Source organism: Cygnus olor, chromosome 3 (assembly GCF_009769625.2).
Source record: "Cygnus olor isolate bCygOlo1 chromosome 3, bCygOlo1.pri.v2, whole genome shotgun sequence".
Lineage (NCBI taxonomy): Eukaryota > Metazoa > Chordata > Aves > Anseriformes > Anatidae > Cygnus > Cygnus olor.
The window spans coordinates 114,817,217-114,839,438 of record NC_049171.1 but is presented as its reverse complement, the minus strand read 5'-3'; the positions used below and the strand labels follow the sequence as shown (position 1 = coordinate 114,839,438).

Here is a 22,222-nt window from a genome sequence, read left to right as displayed (position 1 = left end):
GTTTGTGTTGCCTTGCACTGAACACCGACCGCATGGCCACTTAAGAGGGGAAAAGCACCTTGTAGGACAGTTTCCTTATTTTCCAACGTTTGCTCTCTCAGACACAGTGTACCAATCCCCAACTCCCCATTTGGGGATGTAAGTAGAAGTCACTTACTGCTGCTGGATGCACCTTTTGGGAGGACGTCTGCTGCTGTCCCTCTTGCTTAGACATTTCCTCATTTCACAGACTTTGCTGGGCCAGATGTGCTCAGTGTTATGAACTTTACACCCCCAGTTCCGTCCCACTTTGCCCTGTGGTCCTTGTCATGCTGCAGCTTTTTAAGCAATGGTGTCTCTCACTCCCAGGCTGCTGGGGGCTGAGTCTGGGTGAGTCATCTCTGCAATGCTCTGGAGGAAGTACTGCTGACAGTCGCCTGTCCTTGGGAAAAGCTCTGCTCTCATTTAGAAGGCTAGAAAAGCAGACTGTCTCAGCTGAAACTCAGAACTTCTCCGGGTTTATGCTCAGGTGATTGAGTGCACATCTAAATAGATGTGAATCTTATGAAGGTCGAGGTTGGAAGGCAAATCCCATTTTTCTGGTGTAAAACAACGATCATTTAAATGTTTAGAAAAAATCAGATCAGCTTTGACTATTCATCCATTGCAAGGAATATTTTATTCCTTCATTTTGGCATGGCTATTCAAACTCCTCTGGTCTTAAAGGCCCAAAGTCACCCCATGTAGCTCCCGGTGGTGGCAGAAAAAGGTTTATGGATTTAAATGAAAAAGAATTGGAGCTTTCATTGCCAGGCAGTGAAGCAAAATCCCTCTGCCCTTAGCAGTGTTGCACACACTCTGCTCCCCAGCTTGAAATCTGGAGCTGTAGGATATTGACAGTGAGACTGTGGGAATATCCAAGCACAATGCAGGGGAAATCCTCTATTTGCTGAATCCTGTGACTTGTTCGTGACCAGACTGTGATTGCTCTCAAATGCCAACACTTATTTTTGTGCTGAGTTTGTTCTTGCCATTGCTGTTGCTTGTACATGAACTGCTCTCATCCCAGCATGCTGCTGTGGTTTGTCATCTGTCAGCTGAGCAAGTGGGTTAGTTTTGTTTCAACAAATGCAGTAGCCAAAGAATCCGCTTGGCTATGCTGTGTGTACACCTTCCCATGTGATCCTTGCTCTGCGTAGCTCCAGGTGTGCTTTCAGTGCTTTCATGCCTTAGATGAATGTAAGGCAGTCTGCTTTTTTTTTTTTTTTTTTTTTTAAAGTACTCTTTTCCCCAGTAAAAACACTTCTGTGCTACAATGGTAAATGCAGCCGGGTCCCCTCTTACCATCAGCAGTAGTTGTATCTGCATACCTTGGAGGAGATCTGTGCTTTGATTATTAAAGGTTTCCCCATATAACTCCACGCTGCAAAGTAGTTAGCACATCGGCTTCCCGATAGCCAGGCTGCTGGGGCCAACAACCAGTCAATTGTCATTTATTTTATTTACATGAACAAATTTAATCCTGTGGTTTATTGCTTGGCAGAGCCCTCTGAGTCTCATGCATCTCCTTAGGACTCACCCAGCTCACACCTTTCCCAAGCCTCTCCCCTACAGATTGTATCACTGCCTATTTCAATATATCCATCTTCCTTAATGAGAATATGAACTTCAGAGGGGAAATGGGGGAGATTTGCAAAACATTTTAAAGCTTTGACCTTTCAGGGCCATCATCTATGGGCTTACTAGATTCAACTGATAACAATGCAACTGTAAGACCCAGGGAAGGGGCAACATTCCCACATGGAATTGAAATATACAGATTGAAGAGAAAAGGTTAGAAACCAGAACAGACCATTTTACATGCCTTTACAGGCCTTAATTCCCTCACAAACACGTGCAAACTGAATAAAAAGAACTAGCTAAATAAAAATCCCCACACAGAGAGAAAGATTTTGATCCTCTGTTAAAACAGTTTGAGCGGAAAGGATTTTGCAGCCTCTCTGTTAATCTGCTGATCACGTGGCTGAAAGCGATGCCCTTGAGGCACAATCTAGCCTGTTGTGGAGTTGATTGGTCAACAAAAAAAGAAAGGGGAAAAAAAAGGACAGAAGTTGTGCTCCTGTATTAGCACGGCTAAATCCTCGCCTGCAAGTCTGGGTAATCTTCGGTGCACTGGAGAAGCGTGCCGGATTTTTTCATCAGCCTGTGAAGGCTGAAATGGACTTCAGAGGAAAGAGAGGTTTCTAAATCAGCCTCACGAGCCTGTAATAAATAATGAGGAGTTCTCATAGCCTGCGTTGGGGAAAGCCAGTGTGTGCATGTGCCCTTGGCCTCTTTGAATTTATATTACTGATTCTTGGGAAATAAGTAGCAGTCAGGCATTAGTTGTAGGTGTGAATCAGAAAGCAGCAGTGGCCTTTGAAAATGAGTGAATAAGTTTTGCATATCCGTGGGGTGCTATTATGCATTCCTGTGGCTAATATAATTTGTTGCTTAGCCTAGAAATGTCAGATGCTTTCAATATTTGACTTGTACAATTACAAGTGCATTGTAAGTATACATTTTAAAAAGTCATTCCCAATTTATTGCTTTTGGTATAAACATTCACCAGCAACGCACAGTGGATATGACACTAGGATCTTCCCATTTCATCTCCCAGTCACGCCCAGTGAAGGCAGCAGCAGCTCCTCTCCCTTGTCTGAATGGCATCTGCAAAACTACAGGCTTTTGGAACGGGTCAGCGGGTCAGGGGTCCAGCTTTGCTTCAGGGAGATGAGCTGTCTAATGGTAGCAGAATTTCTAGTCCTTGTGACACTATAATAGAGTCTCAAAATAACAATACATAGATCTGTAAAAGGTTTATTGGTTTAAAAATGGGCTCCCAAGCCTATTTACCACATAAAGTGCATTTAAAAAAAGTACTGTGTTGTGTCCTTATGTTTTGCCAGCTGTGTTTTTCATACTCGTGTTTATCTATGTATCACCTATATGTAAAGAGAGAACAAGGGTTGTTAAAAACCAAGTAGGGTCCTTTTTTTTTGTAATGTGGCTGTAGCTACTATTTTTTCTTTCTTGAAAGGGAGTAAGTTTTCAGAGCTCTCAGACTTTCTTTAACTTCTACTTCCACAGTTTAAGTCCCCAGTGGGGACTACTGCATGAAGTAGAGGAGAGCAGAGCCGGGGTTAGGGCTGGGCCGCCCTGGATGTGGCAGGAGATGAATCCTGAGCCAAGAGCATGGCTGTTGGTCTGCAAAGCATAAACATACTCAGGGGTAGTTTGGAGCACCCTGGGAAAGACCAATCCTCTTTTTTTGTTTGCACATTATTACAGCTCTGTTGCTCTAGAGAAAATCCTCTGTCAATATTGGAGAGGTACAGATCTCCTGAACTCTCAGGAGATCTCAGATATATTTTGGATAGTAGTCCCTTGACACAACAGGGCTTTGCTTCAGGCCTATAATCTCTTGTGTCTTTTCTATTTCACGTATGGCACCGCATTTCCACAGGACAGTGCCTTTACCAGAAATGGCTACGTGCCTCAAGGGAAAGACTCAAGTTGTCAAGCTCCCTTCTTTCTTGCTACCTGCTTCAAATGCCATGTGATGTAATGAACGGACAGATGGACAGACAGACAAATTGATGGATGGGCAATGAAATCATGTCATTAAAGACGAGGCCCTGTCTCTTTCATTTGAAAAAGAAAAGCACATGAATAATCAGCTATAACCTAGGGACACAGAGAGAATGCAATCTTTTCTTCAACATCTTCTTTGAATTCATCAGAACTTTAAAAAATCACCCTTCCCCAGACAAACATCCCATTCTACAGATATCATCAGCCTGGTTTCATAATGCTTATATTTTGTCAGCTGCTGATTTGACTCTGACAACTTAGTTAAAGATTTAGTCTTTCTGCTAAAAATATATCGGGTCTTTGGCTGAAACACCATTTACCATCCATTTACCACCATTTACCACCCATTTACCATCAGGGAGAAATGAAGGGAAAGAATAAATATCATAAACACGATGAATTGGTTTGTTTGCCACAAGTATAAGCCTATAGGGGAAAGTTGTCTATTTGCATTCCTAATACCCTTCTGATCGAAGCACACAGAACTGTATTCCCCTGTTAAAATGCCTATATGTAGCAATAGATGCATTAGTTGCCTTTCATTCATTTCTGTTCAAGTTAAAGCTACATCTGCATAGGTCAGAGTCTACAGGACCATCTCTTGCTAGAGGAAGGTGCCCTTTGGCATTGCAGCTGTGCTTCAATACCCACCCAAAGGCACTGCAAGCCAGTGAAACCTCCCCACAAAAGCCACAGTGAGACCACAGCCTGTTGGCCCTGCAGCCAAGTGCACGAGTGCTTCACTGGCAAAGCAATATTGCACTTACAAGGTGTCAATGGTGCTGGGAGGGTAAAAAGAGCATAAAACAAAGACTGAATGCTGAGGAATGAAGGAGTAGGGCTTCTGCAGCACTCAGTTCAACCAACACATGGTTATCAAGTCCTGCTCAGCATACGACAAGTAACTCCTTATTGGTATAATAAAGCTCGGGGCAGGGACTGCAAAATAACCTTACAGATAGGAACCACACAGAAAGAAATGAAATGTTGTCTTCCTGAGTCTGCTGACAGCCTGTAACAAACACTGTCACCACCTCACTCCCGTCTATTGCTTTGAAATCAAAGCTACAGCAACACTGATGCTGATGGTGTTAATTATTTCACTGCCAAGCTTTTTTGCTTTTTTTTTTTTCACTACATTTCTTTCCATATTTTCCTGGCTACCAAAATCACCAGCCATTCCCTCCTAAGCTTAAAAAAATTAGTTTCACTCACAGCTTGTCTCAGCCTAAAAGCACCAAGGTTTGTAAAGAAGGAACAGCACCAAATTAATCATTTTTTAACAAATCAAGAATTCTGTGACTGTTTTAATGAATGAGTTATTAATTGTTCCATCCAATTAATCTAAAAAATCACTTTTTAATTAAATAAAATTACCACAAAATTTCCCCCTGACTTGCAGACTTCCACAAAATTCATCAGAATTCATCACTGCTTCTTGATGGAGGCCAATGCAAATGTGCTCTCTTCTCTTCCTGTAATACTCAAGGGCTTCCTTTCTATCATCCATTTAGCCTAAAATTTCTTTTTTCAGTTGTCTGTCTGCTTTCTCGGGTAATTCTAAGAAATTTACTGTCTTACATTTTCTGCCATTGATTCAAACTGCACATAGTGTAAGGATGTGTAACTCTTCCAACATGGTGGTATTTTACATGGGCTTTGCAAAGTCAGGGCAAACTTAGAACGGGTTGAGGTGATGATGAGTGAAGCCTTTTGAACAACACTCATGTTGGGTGCTCTCTTGCAGAAGCTCAGCTTGCTTTCTCCATTGCCACAGAGTCCGCTCCTTGATTTATGAAGAATGAGAGGGAGACCCATCACCCAGGAACACAAACCCACAGCAGCCAGTTGGTTGCACCACACTGATCTGCAAAACATCCCCACTGGCTGGACTGACAGCAAAAGAATGAGCAGACAGGGCTGAGCTGCTGTAATTTTCTCAGGCCGCATTACATGTTACGTAGCTAAGTGCTCCTGACTCACACGCTAACTGCAGCACCAGGGGGTAGTTAATAGGCACAGGCACGGTTCATCGTCTGTATTGCTGTGACTTTATAAGGTTGAATCAGATTGCTCTGGCCCTCCGTGGGAGCTGTGAGCGAACAGACTGTTTCTCACTGCCCACCACCATCCCACGCTGTGACCAGCCCCTTTCCTTGAGCCCACTGAAAGCAGGTGTTTCATACCACCTGCCAAACCCCGGCACTTAGCAGTCGTGGACAGTAAACAACTCTTAAAATAATGAGGAAAAGGGGCAATAACGCTTTGGTGCACGTGGGCGCTGGTGCCATAAGACAAGAGTGGATGCCAGTCCCACTTGGCTTCCCAGGAAACATGCGCCTGCCTTTGTCCTGCACTGATTTCCCTGCCACTGCCCAGGTTTGATTCCAGCCCTCGCACCGACGGATCATTTTGTTTTGGGATGTTCAGCGGAGGCAATGATTAACTTAAATCAGGAGATACAGAAGAGGCTTGGATGTGTAGATGGAGGCAGGGCGCTGGGCCAGGAGCACTGTGCGCTCCTGAGAAGACTGTGCAGAAGGAACAGTGTTGTTCTTTCCAGAAACCCAGGAAGAAAAAATGCAGTGGGCCTCATGCAGCCTGGTGGGAACTCCCCCTGTCCTTCCCAGGAAAATCTGCCACAGAATTTTCGTGCTTCTCACTGTCTCCTGGATCTTTCAGTAAATGTCTTGCAATAATTCAATTCTATACATTTATATATATTTCATCTATCAATCTGTCTATCCACCTACCTGATACCTTTTGAAGAGAAACAGAAGGGGACTGGTAAAGTCTCTAAAATCTGTCTCAAAAGCATTTAGGACTCCAGACACAGCAGTGTTATGTTCACACACAAACCCCCATGCACATGCTCCACTGTTCATCCTCTGTACGCTGCTGGGATCTAGCAGCATGCTGCCAGCTGGTAGCCCCACCTGCAAGTTCGACCCTGCTCATGGCAGCGGTGAAACTTCCTCCAACTTCAAATGGGGCGTGACTGTCACCCCTAGCTTCTAAAATTGGCCATTAATCAGATTTAGTGGCTTAGGAGCAGCATAAAGAAATCCAGGTTGGACTATAATCAAAGGGAAGAGAGACTGGCTGCTTGTCATTGCTGCAGCGAGGGTGAGTACTTTGAGAAGCACCTGAGCAAATTTAGGGTGTCAGTTTCACTGAAAATCGTGACACAGTTGGAAATCTCATCCTGCAACTGAGCGGATTCCTTTTATTTTTCTCACAGATTCTGGCCACAGAATGTAAATAGCTTTGTTAGGAATCAAGACATTTTCTTTAATCCTCTCTACTAATACCTGGATTTCTTGTCCTGAGCCACCAGCAAGATCCAGCTATGCAATGGCAAGTGAGGTTGGAGGGTATTTTGGAGCAGGTATCTCCTGGAGGGAAGGGGAAGCACTAAGCCCTTTGAGCAATGCTTGTGTCCTCATTTAAAACCCTGTGAAGTGCTGGCCACCCATTTCCAGAGATGACTAATTCAAACTGGAACCAGCAACTCCCAGGATGGTCAGGGCAACAAACAGTCCATCTGCCAAGGAAGGACTAACAGAGTCCGGCCTCCTAGCAGGACTAGTGGGAACACAACAAACTTTGGGAATCATAGGACATTGCTAAACTATGAATGAAGCTGTATGAGGCAGTCACCTGCGAGAGCAGGGAATTAGACTCACTGCAGTCTGTTCAGTCCAGGTCTCTGTTCAGTGTCCTCCGCACTGCCAGCAGCTCCCTCCAGACGTGATGCCCACTCGTGGTATGAGGGTTTCTCTCTTTAACCTCCACCACTCCGAGTGGTTGCTCTCCCAAATGGAAAGAATAAACATTTTTGCCTGCAATGTTTTTCTGTTGCTGTTGGAAAGAAAAAAAAAGAGAGAAAGAAAATGTGTGGGTACATAGCTCTGGAAAGGACTGCAGAGAGATAACACCTTGCAAAGTTTATTTTCTAAAGTGGTTTTGTTAGCAGTAAAATGGGTAAAAAGTCAAGTTCTTATTTCTCTGAAGTGAAATTGTTACAAAATGGCTGCTCTGTGGTATTTCAATATTTTTTTTTTCTGTGCAGGAGCCTGATAAAGCGACATGCACATGCTGGAGCTGTATAAAACAGCAGTGTTGTCTGACAACTGACAGGACAACAATGCCTTGCTTTGTGTGGGGATAGGGTGGCTCCAGGCATTTCTTTTATGACCTCCTGTTATTCTCCGAGATCTCAACGGCAACTTTTTCCACCTGCAGCTGCTGCTGGTTGCAGCGCCTGGGGGAAGTGTGGGATGTATTGCTCATAACCTCCCGATTTGCAGAAACCGGAGGCACGGAGTGGTTGTGTCAACACAACTTGTCTGCCGCACTGCAACCGTGTACGTGCGCAGTCACGCTCATTTACCCACCAATGATCAGGGTTTGCCAGGGACAGGGGTGCCCATGTTTACTGGAAAAAGTGATTCCCCTGGTAGTGCATTTATGGTGCGTAGCTGCATTCGCATTAACAAATCATTTTATTGGGCTTTTTGACATTACAGCAAGAAAAGCCTGTAGGAAAACTGCTTTCCAGTTAGTTTTTCCAACACACTCAGCAAATAGTCAGGAATCATAATTTTGTCTAATTATACTTCAACATCCTCAGCTTGGCCTTTGACGGGGGTGTTCTCGCTCCAGCCAGATGCAGGCTCTGACACAGTGGTGCACATCACGCTTGGTAGCATTTACCCCAAAGCCCTCATCCGGTAGCACAAACATCCCCAAACTGAGTGCCAGTCAGTGCCCTGAAACACCTGCAATTCCATAGCTTAAAAAAAAAAAAAAAGACATGGTAGGAAGGATGTTGTCCGCATTGTGCAGATGGGAGACAGATTCAGTTGTTAAACACGGACAAGCAGTCCCATCAGAGGGTATCCAAGACATCTGCATGAGGCTGACAGATACAGCCAGCAGCAGGCAACCAAACACCTAGAGCATCTGACATAGCTCCAGAGACGTGTCTTTAGGCAACGCAAGCAAGCCCTGAGAGTAAAATAAGTTGTTTAAAGCGATGCAGGAAGACAGTGACGAACTAGGAATTGCCAGTTTCTCCTGAATTCAAATGTGCAAGATCTCAGTGCCTGTCTTTTCCAAAGTCACTCCCTGTCAAGCCCTCACCGGTAGGCATTATTCTCTCCTGAATATGCAGCAAAAAACAGAGAGGAAAAGGCTGTCACCATCCTCTGTCAGCTGGGTGGTGGAGCTGTGCCAAAGACCAGCAAGCAAGCTGCTGTGCGAGAGCACCAGGAGGGAGATGGGACCTTGACGTACCCCCGTGCAGAGGCTGCTCTGTGACTTAACAGGCAGCACGGACGTGACAAAGGTGTTTCTTTGGAAATGGCAACTCTGCTGAAACTCTTGGGGTAACTTATATCCAGGCAATAGGCTGTGCTGCAGAAGGGACGCAAAAAGCAGTCTTTCCTCAAGATTTCATTTCGAAGCTATTTAAAAGTAAAATCCAAACAACAGAGTAATTTTTCATTACCGTGTTTTATACAATAGCATAAAATCTTTAAATAGGATTCCTCATTGCAAAAGTAGCTGATTTGTTCTTCAAGTGCTTTCAGATCAATTAAAATACAATAAGAGCAAATGCAGGAAATATTTATGTTACAGACAGTATTAATTGTGGTGAGCTCTGGGTGAAATGGAGATGACAGAAGTCAAAACCCAGAAGAATTAGAGCTTGTAAGGGACATTTCTGAAAGCCCACGATCTATAAAAGGTATGCTCAACCCAAATAAGCTCCCAACCCAAATAATTTCTCACCACCTTTTGTTTGTCAGACTGAGTAAGGGCTTCTTGCTGGAAGCTGCCTTTCAACACTGTATCCCCAACATAGTTTCAGGGGGAACCGTCAGCAACACACACAGATATTGGTATTTATGTGTCTTTCCACAGCATATTTGCACTTCTGATGTTATTTCATTCCCTACTGGTGTTAGTAGGCACTTTCTGATCTAGACTGAGCTTCGTGGTTAATGCTGGGACATTTCTTATAAGCCAGCTGCAAAGAGCCAGCCCATCTAGGGAAGGCTGGAGGAGGCAGTGAAAGGCACGACCAAAGTGCCGGCAGCTGAGCAGGGAAGAGGATGGGTGCCTTGAGATCCTATAAATCCCCAAAGCTGCCTTGCTCCTGGCCATATCCTGTGGCTGAACCTGTCTTGTGCAAGACTCAGGGAGTCTCCTGAGTCGCTGCAAGGCAGCCCTGGGGAGAAAGGATGATCCCTTTTATCTACAGCTGAACTTCGTTGCTCCCTTTGGCAGTGTGTTTCTCCTTCTGCCAATGACCAGATTAAAACTGAAAGGGGAGCAGCTGTAACACAGGCATCCAGCTTTTAATAACTCAACATCCTTCCTAGGATGCTTGATGACCAACATCTCTCTTTGGCTTTTCTGCAGCTCTGCTAATGCCACAGCGCTGTGGTAATTTCTTTCAATCTTACGAGAAAGGAGCATAAAGTGGGGTATTGACTACCTCTGACTTTTTTAGTAGAATACGCCAATGCAGTCATCCCCTGGCTACAAATATCCATGGGAAGAATAGATGTGTCCTTTAATAACAAGGAGAGTGCTTAAAAAAGAACACTTTATTGCAGTGTTGCCTTCACCACAGTAAATTGCAGCATTTTCATTTTCCTGTATTTATTGCACTGAAGTGTTTATATCACTGTGAAGCAAATATTTGCTTTCAAAGGTCACTCATTGTCTCTCTCTTCCTCTGGGGATATATGTTGGTCTCTCTTAGACTTCACTATGATTCTGTAAGGATATACAATGTTCTGGCTATGAGATTCTTTATTGCACCTGAGCACTACTAAACTAGCAGATGTAGAATTCAAAGTATAATAGGCAATGCGTTTCCATTAGCCAGTCTCTCTTTACGTTTTTCTGTAACCCTTAGTCTCCTGTTGTGCTCCTCTGCCAGCCCTGCTGTAACACACAAGACTGGCTCACAGGGAATTTGATGTAAGTTGCCCCGTTCCCTTGGCTTGGCACATGACATTTTTTGTAACAACATTTGGACTTCTGTCTTCTTTTAAGAGAGCATTACGTATGTTTGTCTGTGAACCCAGAGGGTTTCCCTTTTCTGAAACAGAGAGACCAAGATCCTTGCGAAATTTTGCAACTGCATCTGCGTATACAATTACTGCAAGTATAAACACAAATTGACTGAGTGCGTGCCAGTGGCTGTAACTTCTGTAGCAACTTTTTTTATCAAAGTTTAAGATCTAAGCACCTTAACATAGTACATCACAACTTTGTTTTGCTGATCTGTCACCTCTGCAGTAACCATAGACAAAATAAATTGTAGTTTATTGAAAGTAAAGAGCACGTTTTGTAGAGGTTATGCCCAGTCATATTGGGGATTTTTAAATCATTATAGGCTTTTGATACTTGATTCAAATCAGCTTGAATGAGAACAGAACGCAAAATATCACAAGGAATTTATTCCCTGAGGTCCCCAGTAGAATCTTTGGTCAGTTCCCATTTTACTAAAATAGCAGCGGGTTTTAGCGGGCCAAAGACAGACCACTACTTCACGCTTTTGAAAGCCCATCCGGCAGTCAGTGAGCGCAGCTCCACTACCGCTTACCTTTGCTTGGCCATTCCTGTCATCTGTTGGTTTCAATGTTCTAATAAATCAAGGGGACCACATATAGGCCCCACATTTTTTAAAAAAAAATCATCATAGAGGGAAAACCTAATTTGTACTGTAGTGATATAATTCCCTTTAGAACATATGAATATGTTCTCTATGGGACTTTATAGATAACAGGGTTTGTTGCTGGAATTTCATGAAATTGGAACTGAATTTAAGCATATATGGGGCTTTTCTTATCTCTAATCTGTCCTAGTCCACCTTTAGAATTGCTAAATCTGAAAAAAAAATTAAACCTGTTCCTAGCCACCTGCAACATATATGCAGTTTATCATACTGTCTGCAAATGAGTAACCTTTATTGATTCTTGCGCATGGTTTTCTATTAAGTAAAGTTGAATCAGCACTGCTGCAGGGTACTTTTGTTTATGAGTAAAACTTGATGTAAAATGACTTGTCTGGAAGAATGCTTTTTGCTATTTCTCAATCCATTCTAAGTGCTTTACAAATACCAAACAAGCTCAATAAACCTGTCAAGTTCAATCACTTGCTACAGAACATCTCTCTGGTTACAACCTCTGACATTTTTTTAAGTTTGATGCAAAAAAAGGATGCATCTGTCACTAAAATGTCAACTGATGCTTCTAATTAACCAAAAAGGAAAACTCCAAAGAAAAATCAAGAAGTTTCACCCCTTTGTTACTTTTTTGCACCACCCAACACTTTTGCTGGTTTGTGATCAGAATTTAATAAGTAAAAGATCAAAAGTCAGGCTGGAATCTACTTGAGAACTGAGTTTTCTGCACATTTTTTACTATCTGTGGTGACTGACAAGCAGACAGCATTATTAGTTATTGTCAGGAAAAGCACTCATCTCACCTTCACTTGCTTACAAGTCTGTAATCATTGAGCTCACAAGGGATATGCTTAGAGACTGAACCAAATCTCCTGTTTACAGTGAGGAAAACACTACCAAATAGACATAAACCAGGACCAGGTTTCTGCTCTTCACAGTGAGATGTATACACCAATTAGATCAGCTCCAAAATCATGTCTAAATTTTTGTGACTTTTGCTAAAGATCAATGCTGCTCTTTTGCCAGCACAAGTGTAGCGAGGGATCTAGGCAGAGGAGAATATTTTATTGCTGTGCCAGAGATATGTTAATGCTGAGTTTTGCCTCGATCTGGGAAAAAACACTATTTGTAAAGCAGTGACCGCTCTAGTGCCAGCCTGTGCCAGGTGGGACAGGAGTTTGGACAGTGGTCCTTTATCAAAATAACTTATTTTTATCCCAGCCAAGCCGGCTCCATTTGCTGATCAGGAGCAGCTTCTTCATGAAGCTGCATGATGTGCCACAAAAAGCAATGTACATGCAGCAGTAGGGTGGGAAGGTTGGGGTGGCCTTGAGAACCTACCCACTCTTTCACGTGCCCTTCAGGAGGAGACCAATTCCTGATTCAATTTTTCCTCCTAATCCTCAGAGTGTGACAGTTTTGCAAAGCTTATTTACTGCTGTTTGTGAGCATCCTTGAAGTGCCTGATATCAGTCTGAATATTAGCCATGAAATTAAGCTCCACATTAGCATCATCCGGGGCTGCAGATGAGTTGCTTAAGCTTGGTCCTTCACACCACTGTGACCGTGCAGCTGGCAGAACAGGGTGGGCTTCTTTTCCAGCATATATTTGGGCTTCTAAACATTGTGTGACCCCTCACAGAATGTCAGCCTCCTTCTGACAAGGACGTAGCGATGCACTCAGTGATGAAAGTAGGATGCCGTGCCAGTAGCTTCAGGGCTGGCTCTCCGAGATGGATTTCTTCCTGCTGTAGCTTCAAAGAGGAAAAGCAGCCATGAGTGAGGGCAGGGCTAATGTGAAAGCATGAAGGTCACATATTCCTTCGTAGATAAGAAAAACAGTAAATTTGTTGCTGGAGCTGCAGAAGAAATGCAAGGAGTGGTCTGCTTTCCTTACACATTTCTAAGTAAACAGGATGCGATCCAGGAAATATCCCTGCCACCCAGCTGTACCTGTTCAGCTCATACTCCTGTTGTGCTGATGGAAAGTGCTGTCAAAGCAATAAGTGGATTCATCTCAGATAGAAAATAATTTGCTTTTAAAAAGAGTTATTATCATTAAAATTTTAGAGCTGAACTCTGCCCTGGCTTATCTTGTTTTACAAAGGCTACACATATCACAAAGACTGGACAGAAAATAGCCCCTGGGATTTTGCTTTCCTACAGCAGCTTTACTGAAAGGGGCTGTTTTTGTCCTCTTTCTGTAATTGAGCATGATGGCATGTGCTTTATGGCTGTTTATTCTCAGTCCCCCACAACTTCCCCACCTCCTCTGCACCTGGGATTAGGTTTTTCTGCAATGAACAAATCTAACATTCAGTGAGCAGTAATTTGCAATGTGGCATGCTTGAATCGAGCAGAGAAATAAGCCAGTGTTGTTGTTATAAAGACCTGACAGATGGTAGGAGGACCCGCCTTTCTTAATCAAGTCATGCTCAGTAATCAGAGCTAGCTCGAATTTATAACAAAAAAGAAACCCTAACCAAATGAAGATTAGTGGGCTGCATCCTGATCTCGGGTTAGGACGAGCTCAGTGGCGTTGACAGCAGCAGATAAGTCTTGCAGTCTTTTCACCTGAAATGAAGGATTCGCTCAGGTAGATAACTTCACCCAATCCAGCTGTAAATATTGTTTCAGAGTCTGAACTGGAGTGTCCTGGACAAGTCGTTAGCTGATAAAAATCTGCAGTTTCATTGTCTTTAATTTCACTGGAGATACATTAGCTGAGTGTCCAGCCATCCAAGCGATGCAGTTGAAATATAGGATGCAAGCAGCATAGGCTTGACCTTGACCTCCTTCAAATTAAGGCTTTTAATTCTAGGGAAGAATAAATGGGTCTGAAGCCCACTTCTGGTACCAAGCAGTGCCCCCTGAATCTCCAGATGTGGTGTGTATAGCTTTTGAATCATTAAGGAAAAACGAAGGATTTGTTTTTCCTCAGCGAACATGGTAAGAATAGATCCTTGTTCCTCAAGAGTGATTAATAGCACAGGAGTAAAGCACCACCTTGAAAAATCCTGTGTGCTCTGTGCCATATAGGAATGACTATCCAGAATGGAAGAGTTTGGGTGACGGCACTCGTAATAAAAGCACTTCTGGGGGACTGACATTTAAGCACATCGCGGTGCTTCAGGGAGCCTAACCACACTGTTTCTTTCCCTTTTCACTGTCTTCCAGGCTCACAGGCAGCTGAGCACAACTCCTTGATCTGCAGCTTCCACAAACACACCCACAGCTAAAATGGCGGAAGATGCGGATATGCGCAATGAGCTGGAAGAGATGCAGCGGCGTGCCGACCAGCTTGCTGATGAAGTGAGGCTGATAGCTAAGCAGGAACCCTGGGGCTGGGTGTGGGTGACAGGCACGGCCAGAAACAGGAGCTGGTCTGGCAGAGGAGTTCTGGGACTGATTCTGTTTTCTGTCAGCTTTACACGGAAAGCAGAACTGGAAAAGAGATGAAACAATTTAACATCGTGTTTGGTCCAGATTAAGTAATCTAGATTAAGATATTTATTGATCATGAGTTTGGTTTAGGTACTAGGACGTCCGTCAGTTTGACTGACCTTAGAGCAAAAAGCAGCAATGTAATATTGTCTGAGGATCCCTTCAATCTGCCAAACCTATACAATATTAATTGTCACCATTTAGGTGACCGAAAAGTAGCTGAACGCTGCAGACTGTGTTTCTGAAGTGGAACACCAGCTGTTCCCAGCACCACCGCTGCACCACACAGGCGAGGGGAGCGCATACGTTAGAGCCCGCAGCTGCCCCGGGATGTGGTGGGAAGTGCTGCATCGTGAGCCCTCCTGGGGGCCGAGGATGAGGAGAGCACCATCACCCGCCGATGGCCTGATTTGGGGGGAAGGCAAAGAGCACAGGAAAAACATACTGTCAGCATGAGCCTGCACGTTAGTGAGGGAAACTGTGTCTTGCCAAATCTAAGTGGCTTTTCCTGTTTTTTCCAGTCCCTTGAGAGCACCCGCCGAATGCTGCAGCTTGTTGAAGAGGTAAGGACTGAATTTTATTTGAGCTTCTGTTGCGAGCAAAAGTGATGGAGACTCTGACACACCGGGAGGTTCTTTTTTCCTCTTACTCACATTGCTAGGGCACGGCCATGGCTTTTTGTACCACTTCGTCCCTCCTCATCCTTGCCCAGGCACGAGGGTCATTTGAGACGCCATGCCTCAGCTGCCCAGGGTCAAGCTGCAGGCTAGCTGCTGAGTCACGATGTTTTGCCCATATCTGAGTATCCATTGAGCCAGGATGCTCGAAATAAGGCAAGGAAACAGCTTCTGAAGGTGACCTGGAGTGAGGGACAAACAGCTGAGTTTGCTGCAGAGCTCCTGGAGCCTCGTGCTGGCACCGCCCTGATGTCCTTGCCATATTGCTGCAAGCGAGGAAGGTGAGAAAGGCCCTCTGCCTCTTTGGCCTGTCCTCTTTGATACCTCCCTCTACAAAACCACTTGCAGCTATTTATAGAGCATCAGTCACCACAGTGTTAAGTGCCACTTTACGCATCTCTGAAACATTTACTAGGATTTCAAGGCTTATGAGATGTCCTAGATCGACAGCTCTGGAGAAGGAAGTTCTCTGTTTCCACGGTGCTGGGGAAGGGGACTTGGGCTCAGCCCCCATGGCTAACACAGCCTGCACCAACCTGCAGGGGTCACCCCCAGAAGGAAAAAGAAATTTGCCCTCATTTCACCCTCTTCGTAACAAACGGCTTTAAAAGCTGGGCACTAGCAAACTCAGTTCAGGTTAGAGCTATCAGGCATCAGGTGGTGGAAAACTTTGCTCCTGCCTGACAGGCCGTGTTATTTCCAGACACCGTGCGAGCTGTGGCTCTGGAACCGGTGACATTTTTAATCAGGGTCATCAGTACTGACAGTCCCGGTAATCCTGACAACTGGAGGAGTCTCCAGCAGAGACAACGGGCAGAACATGACATCAGGTCCCACGTCCAGGAACAAGCACAAGCCCAGCCGTAGGCTTCACAGCCTCAAAATCAATCAGGACTGTGGAGATCAATGGAGTCCAGTGGAGACAAAATTAAATTTCCGTGTACAGATAGACGAGCAGATGGGTCATTGAGCATAGTCAGCATCAATTCTCTGCCACAAACACTTCAGATCTGGGCCCCTTGCAGCCAAAACACGCTCTTGTCTTGCAAGCAATCTGCCCCTCTTCTCTGCTCAACTCCCTGGACGTGCCATTTCTAACCTTCACTTCACGTCACCTCCCGGCTGGACGCAGCTCCTGCTTTAAATCACTTCACTGACATGCACAAGTCTTACACGTGTACCTCCACACGTGTACCTCCTTGTGTTTACAAGGCAGGAGAGCCCGCTGCCCCAAAATGCCTGTGATCGAAATAGACAACGCAGATGATGAGTGGGAAGAAAAAGAGGCACAGGAAAGGGAAGTGATTTGCCCAGGGCCGAGCCATCGGTAAATATCAGCCTTGTCTCTCCCAAGCTGTATTTGTGTGACCTGTGCACTGCTTGAGTTTTCCTAACATATTGAACGAACATATTGTGAATGCCACTGGAATTTTAGTATTAAATCACAGCAAATGGCAAACTGGGAGGAGAACTGGGACTGCTGCATTTACCAATGAATTTATGTAGGACTCTAGTGCTTCTTGGAAGAGCACGGCATCTCTCTGGACCTGGCTTTTATTCAGATGCTACAGTATCTTCCTGTGCAAATACAGAAGTTTCTAAAACTAGCCCTGAGTAGTCAAGGGAATTCATTTACAATGAGCTGAATATTATTTTCACTAATGTGACTACAAAAGACCTTTAAAATTCTCTTGTGCTCTGAACAGCTGGTTGATTACTCTGACCCCATTTTCTAGGTATTTTACAAAGCATGCAGCAGTTAAGGAGTGAAAGATTTTAGACTAAAAAGACAAGTGGTGAGTGTCTTTGAAATTGAACTTGTGTTTCACTGATTTAATAGACAAAAAAAAAAAGGAAAGAAAAATCCAATTAGACTCACTTGCTTAGCAGAACCTGTCTAGTGAGTACAGATAGAAAATATTCTTCCTCAATGAAAGAATGCTTTTTACTTTATTCTCTTGATAAAACAAATCCAGTACTCCTTAACCAGGAAGAGCATGCTTCCATGTTTAAGCATTATTCCTATATACATATATATGGATTCCTGTCATGGTTGGCTCCACTCTGCTAGATGCTGGGGAAATACAGAATAAACAGCCTGACTTGGCTCCGCTCTAGAGACAGAGGAGTGCTGTCTGCTCAGGGAAGGCCTATAGCAGTACAATGCTGAAATGAGGCCAGAGCGTGAGGGACAAAACCGATGTCCACAAAGGACCTTCTCCGCACTCCTTGCCCCAGAAGACTCAGCTGAGTCTGAAGACTAAACCCCGCTGTTGTTCGCAGGAAATGTCAGCGAGGAAAACAGAGCTGTTCTCCTTGCTGAAGGACCAAATCTGTTACTGTGGCTTATTTTTATAACCCAGCTTTGCAAGGAGCTGAGTGTTTCAGCCCTAGCACAACAGGAGAAGCCAGAAGAAGTGGTGAGTGGACATTGTAAAGTGGCCACTGCTTTGCCTGAGGGCAGCTACGTACTGGGATGGCGGATTACAAAAATCAGTTTTCTCTGTGGTGCTTGGCATACCCATGCAACACATAGCTACATCCGCATTAACCAATGGCATTGGAACTACTCACTACTCACTGCCATAAATACCTGCATTTTATTACATTGCTGTGCAATGTTTCCACCGAAACATAAAATGAAAATGAACTTAAGCAGAAGTAAGACTAAAACACAGTTTGTAGCTGACTTTCTCATTATTTTCTTGTTCAAGCTTTTAACCTCTGAGCCAACCTTACGAAATGCAGAATAATACAGTAGGAGAAAAGCCGTGAGTCCACTACCATATTCTAGTGGAACCACCATCGCCTTTAAAAAAATCGATCATTGTAGGGTGGAAAAGAAGATAGTTTCTAGCTCTGACGCAGCAAGGGAAAAAACATCAACAAGATCAGTAGTGCAGAAAGACCAGCAAGAAAGCACTTAGCAACGAGCACAGACAAAAGAGTTGTTTTGTACATTCAAATCCAGACAGGACTATTTCTACTCTTACATGCTGCAGGGTTAGAGTCAAGTTTACTAAGACATCAGAGCTGAAATGGTAAGTTATGGAAGTCTGATAACGTCATGATGCTGCTCGGAACAGGACACTGAACATACAGCATGCCATTTTACTTACCTCCTTCATTTGTGATTGGGAAGTCAAGTTTCCTGTGACATTACTACCACAGTCAAATGCCCCTTAATTATAGACCAAAGAATTAAAAAAAAAAACTATTAATTTAGATTTTGATCCAAATCTTGACAAAGCTGATTTGAAAAATCCCTTTGACATTATTAGCTATTGGAATGGTTTTACTCAGACAAGTGTTTTAATCTGTAATTCCACAGAAACACGTATCTGGCACAGAGGAAGGCGATTCATAATTCTGGTGTCAGTGCTTGCCATGCAGGATGAAACCCCGTGTAGCTGGGTCTACCAGCTGCATAGCACTGGAGTCAGGGACATTGCGCTAGACGAAAAGCAGGCACACAGGATTTGAAGGGGGTTATACGCAGACCTGTATTGGCTGAGGATCTGAGCCCCAGGGTGAATTAACAGGTTCAGAGAAGTAACATGGCTCTTCAGTCAGGCACGGAGAGACATTACAGTGTTAACAGGGTGACAGTGAACCTGGAGCTGGAGTTGACTAAATGCATTACTACGGATGACTAAAAGTGTTTCTTTGACCACATTTTTGTCTTTAGGGTGTTGACATGCCTCTTTAGTGTCACTGGGAACTGCCAGCAGTCTCAGCCTGTCCTGGTTTATAATTGCCTGTGTTAATTTATTCAAAACAAACTCTATAATCCATATTGATTAAAGTAAAATTCTTCATTGAAGAGGAAGTTTATGTGTTCTTCACATAAGTGAGAGTGTATATCTGTTTTTCAGGCTACCTCCTGAAACACAGAGGAAGGGATTTCTAAAATTTGGGTTCTCTATCTGATACATCATTCCCTTACATTGCTAGGAAAACCAAACCTTGGGCTTAACCACAGTTGGAGTAGCTGCCTTTTGTAGTGGGCATGGATAGGAAACACACTGTATTTCTGCAGGGACTGGCGGGCCCTTTGAGAAGTCTTCCCAATTCCCTTCCTTGGGAAATTCAGTGACATAGCAGTAATAAATACAGCAATGCATTTCCCCTCCAAAGTGCTGGGCAAATTACAGTGAATGCCTTGTAGATTAATTTAATGGGCTTTGAGTGAGACCCTACTATAAAAAAGTTTTATAAAGCTGTTACAGAAGATTGAGGATAATGTATGTTAAAGACTGCAGCAGGAATCCAAATTATGCTGTTAAACTGGCTTCACTGAAGCACACTGCCTTAGGATGATGTATCTAAAAGCTGAATTAAGCCCAAAGTTTTAAAATCGTATATTCTAGCTTTCTGATCAGTAGCTTAGCCTCTGGTCCAGTGGAGAAACTGGGTGTGTGCTTCACAGAAAGCACGTTGAAGTTGAACCCAAACCAGTACTCCTTGTTGGTTTACCTTTCTCCAAACACTAGAGCATAGTGTTGCCCAAAGGTCGAAGGACATTGACTTTCATAAGCTGTATGGGGTCTGCAAACATGGTGCTATTTCCCCTAGTGTAACTAATTTTTTAAAGTCAAAAGCGATGGCCTCCTGCTATGAGGGGTCATCTTGTGAGCAAAGTTTGTCAGGTCTGCATACCCCAGGCTTTGCAGAAGAGTTGGCAACACACGTCAGTGTCGGTGGAAATCAAAGTCTGTGAGGATACGCAGGCCAACCTGCTCACTCTGAGAGTCAGGGCTGAGCAGGTTCGAGGGCTGCGTGGGAAAGATGAAATGTTTTACCATCTGCAGTGTACCTGTTTTATGGATAAACAGAGGAACTCCAAAGCTGTCAGTTTAATGCCTCAACAAAAGCAATTCATGCTGTGCCATTCTCTTCTAAAGAACAGGAGTGTGAGATGTTTGCTGTACTGTGGCAAAATCCAGCAGCCCAAATTCTCCTCTCAGGTGCAGCAGGAAGAGAAAGAGAGTCAAAAGTGAACCCAAAGAGACAAGGATGTTGAGAGATGGATTAAAGTGGCATGCGCTCCATGAACTTTGCAGGACCCCATCAAAGATGTACTTTTCTTCTCTCTGGCCTGAACTATCCTAAGCAACCCATTTTTTGAGAACCCTTATTTGCTGAAAACTAGATGGAGGATTGCCTATGCAAGGATTGGAGGGTCTTAACTAATTCCTCCATTGCACAGGAAGACAGAAACACCCTAATCCTGGGGAAAGCGTACCATTAGCAGACATTTTCATAACACCACAGACCTCACTACTTCTGCCCATGCATGGGTTCCCACGTAGGATCTCGCTGATGTTGTGTGAGTGGGAACCTTTCCTGAGCCCCTGGACCCGCACCCACCTGCTGTCATGACATGGGCTCATCGGGAACCTGTTAACAAGGTTTTATGATCGGTCGTTGTAAAACATATTCTTCTGGGCTGGCAACTTGCAAACACAGCTTTCGTCACCTCCTGCTACACGCTCTCTAAGCAACCAGTTCGCGTGTGTCTGCTGACAGCTGCTCCCACTGACCGAGGGCAGTTTCTGTGGTAGTTTTAGTCCAGGGAACGCCAACGTGTTCTGTGCTTGGGAAATCTCTCTCATGAGCCCCAAATACATTTCTTTGGTACCTTTCTTCCTCTGTATTCCTTTAGATGAAGAAAGATTGATATTTCTAAAGATGGCTCAGCCTGTTGTCACTGAGGGTCAGATACCCAGAGTGTTTCTCTCCTGCTCAGATGTCTGGATGATGAGCACATTTGCCAAATAGCTCTGTTTGGTTTTGATCTATCTAAAAAAACAGTCACAATGGAAATTAACTTTTGGGAAAGTCTGGATCTGTTTTAAATGTACAAATGTGATTTTATATATTTTTTTTCAAATTGGCTGCACATGGTTAATTTTTTTGTGAAAAAACAATTAATGCTTAATCAAAACTTGGAACAGGAGGAGATTGTCACTTGATGTCTGAATCACCTCTCGTCTTTGTCAGTGAGCATTTTTTTATTAGCCTCAATGTGCTTTGGATTAGATCTCAGATGCAGACGAGTGTATTCAATGCACACTCTAATATTTTCACATTAGGATTAATGCTGTGGCAGGCTGAGCGACAGGTCACTTTCTTAAGAGATAGAGTATTGCCTGATGAAATGAAATGGTATTGATGGCCAAGTAAGTAGCAGAAAATTGCACCTCTTTAGCTCTGTGCAGGGATTTAATACGAAACACAGACCATAAGGTCCAATTGCCAAGTTCCTCTCTCAGCATAGGTCTCATTCAGGTCACTGGGCAACTTAACTGCATAAAGGCAGATTGCTCAGATCTCAAAACCAGCAGAAACATAAGGTCAGAGGGCTAACGAGCATCAAGCATTTCTCAGCCTGGCTATGTTGGACTCACTGAAAGCCAACACCTATCACACCACCAGCTGCAGGTTTTCTAACTCCGGTATTCAGAAAGGTGCAATATCAGACCATGCTGTATTTACTTAAACCCAAGAGGACTCAGGACCCGAGCAGCCTCCTTGTGTTTGCATGATGTATGTTTTGTTAAAATACATATAAGTCATTCTGGGTAAGCCACCTTGGGCACCAAGAGCACAGAGAGAGCACCATAACAAGCTACCTAACATCCACTGCTCAGCAGATCTGATACTTGTCCCACAGAAAATTTAAGACCATTAATGGTGGCTTCCTTACTGTATATAGGCAAATCTAAGAAGACGCTTGGACTCCAAGTTTGTAAAGGCTGTGAAAATAAAAGCTGGCTGGGAC

At 43.9% G+C, this 22,222-nt stretch overlaps 1 protein-coding gene and 1 long non-coding RNA gene across 3 annotated transcripts in view; one reads left to right on the top strand and one right to left on the bottom strand.

Annotated features, from left to right (window-relative positions):
* Nucleotides 1-22,222, bottom strand: part of LOC121068640 — a 150,385-nt gene that overhangs the window by 85,019 nt on the left and 43,144 nt on the right. Inside the window, exon 2 of the long non-coding RNA XR_005819004.1 lies at nucleotides 7,273-7,473. This is a non-coding gene — a long non-coding RNA (uncharacterized LOC121068640). The remainder of the gene's footprint in view (nucleotides 1-7,272; nucleotides 7,474-22,222) is intronic.
* The window catches only part of SNAP25 (synaptosome associated protein 25), a 62,429-nt gene that overhangs the window by 18,400 nt on the left and 21,807 nt on the right, over nucleotides 1-22,222 (top strand). For both annotated transcript variants that reach the window (XM_040553989.1, XM_040553990.1), the window contains exons 2-3: nucleotides 14,495-14,629; nucleotides 15,283-15,324. In XM_040553989.1, coding sequence (XP_040409923.1) covers nucleotides 14,558-14,629; nucleotides 15,283-15,324 — 114 coding nt within the window. In that variant the 5' untranslated portion in view covers nucleotides 14,495-14,557. The remainder of the gene's footprint in view (nucleotides 1-14,494; nucleotides 14,630-15,282; nucleotides 15,325-22,222) is intronic.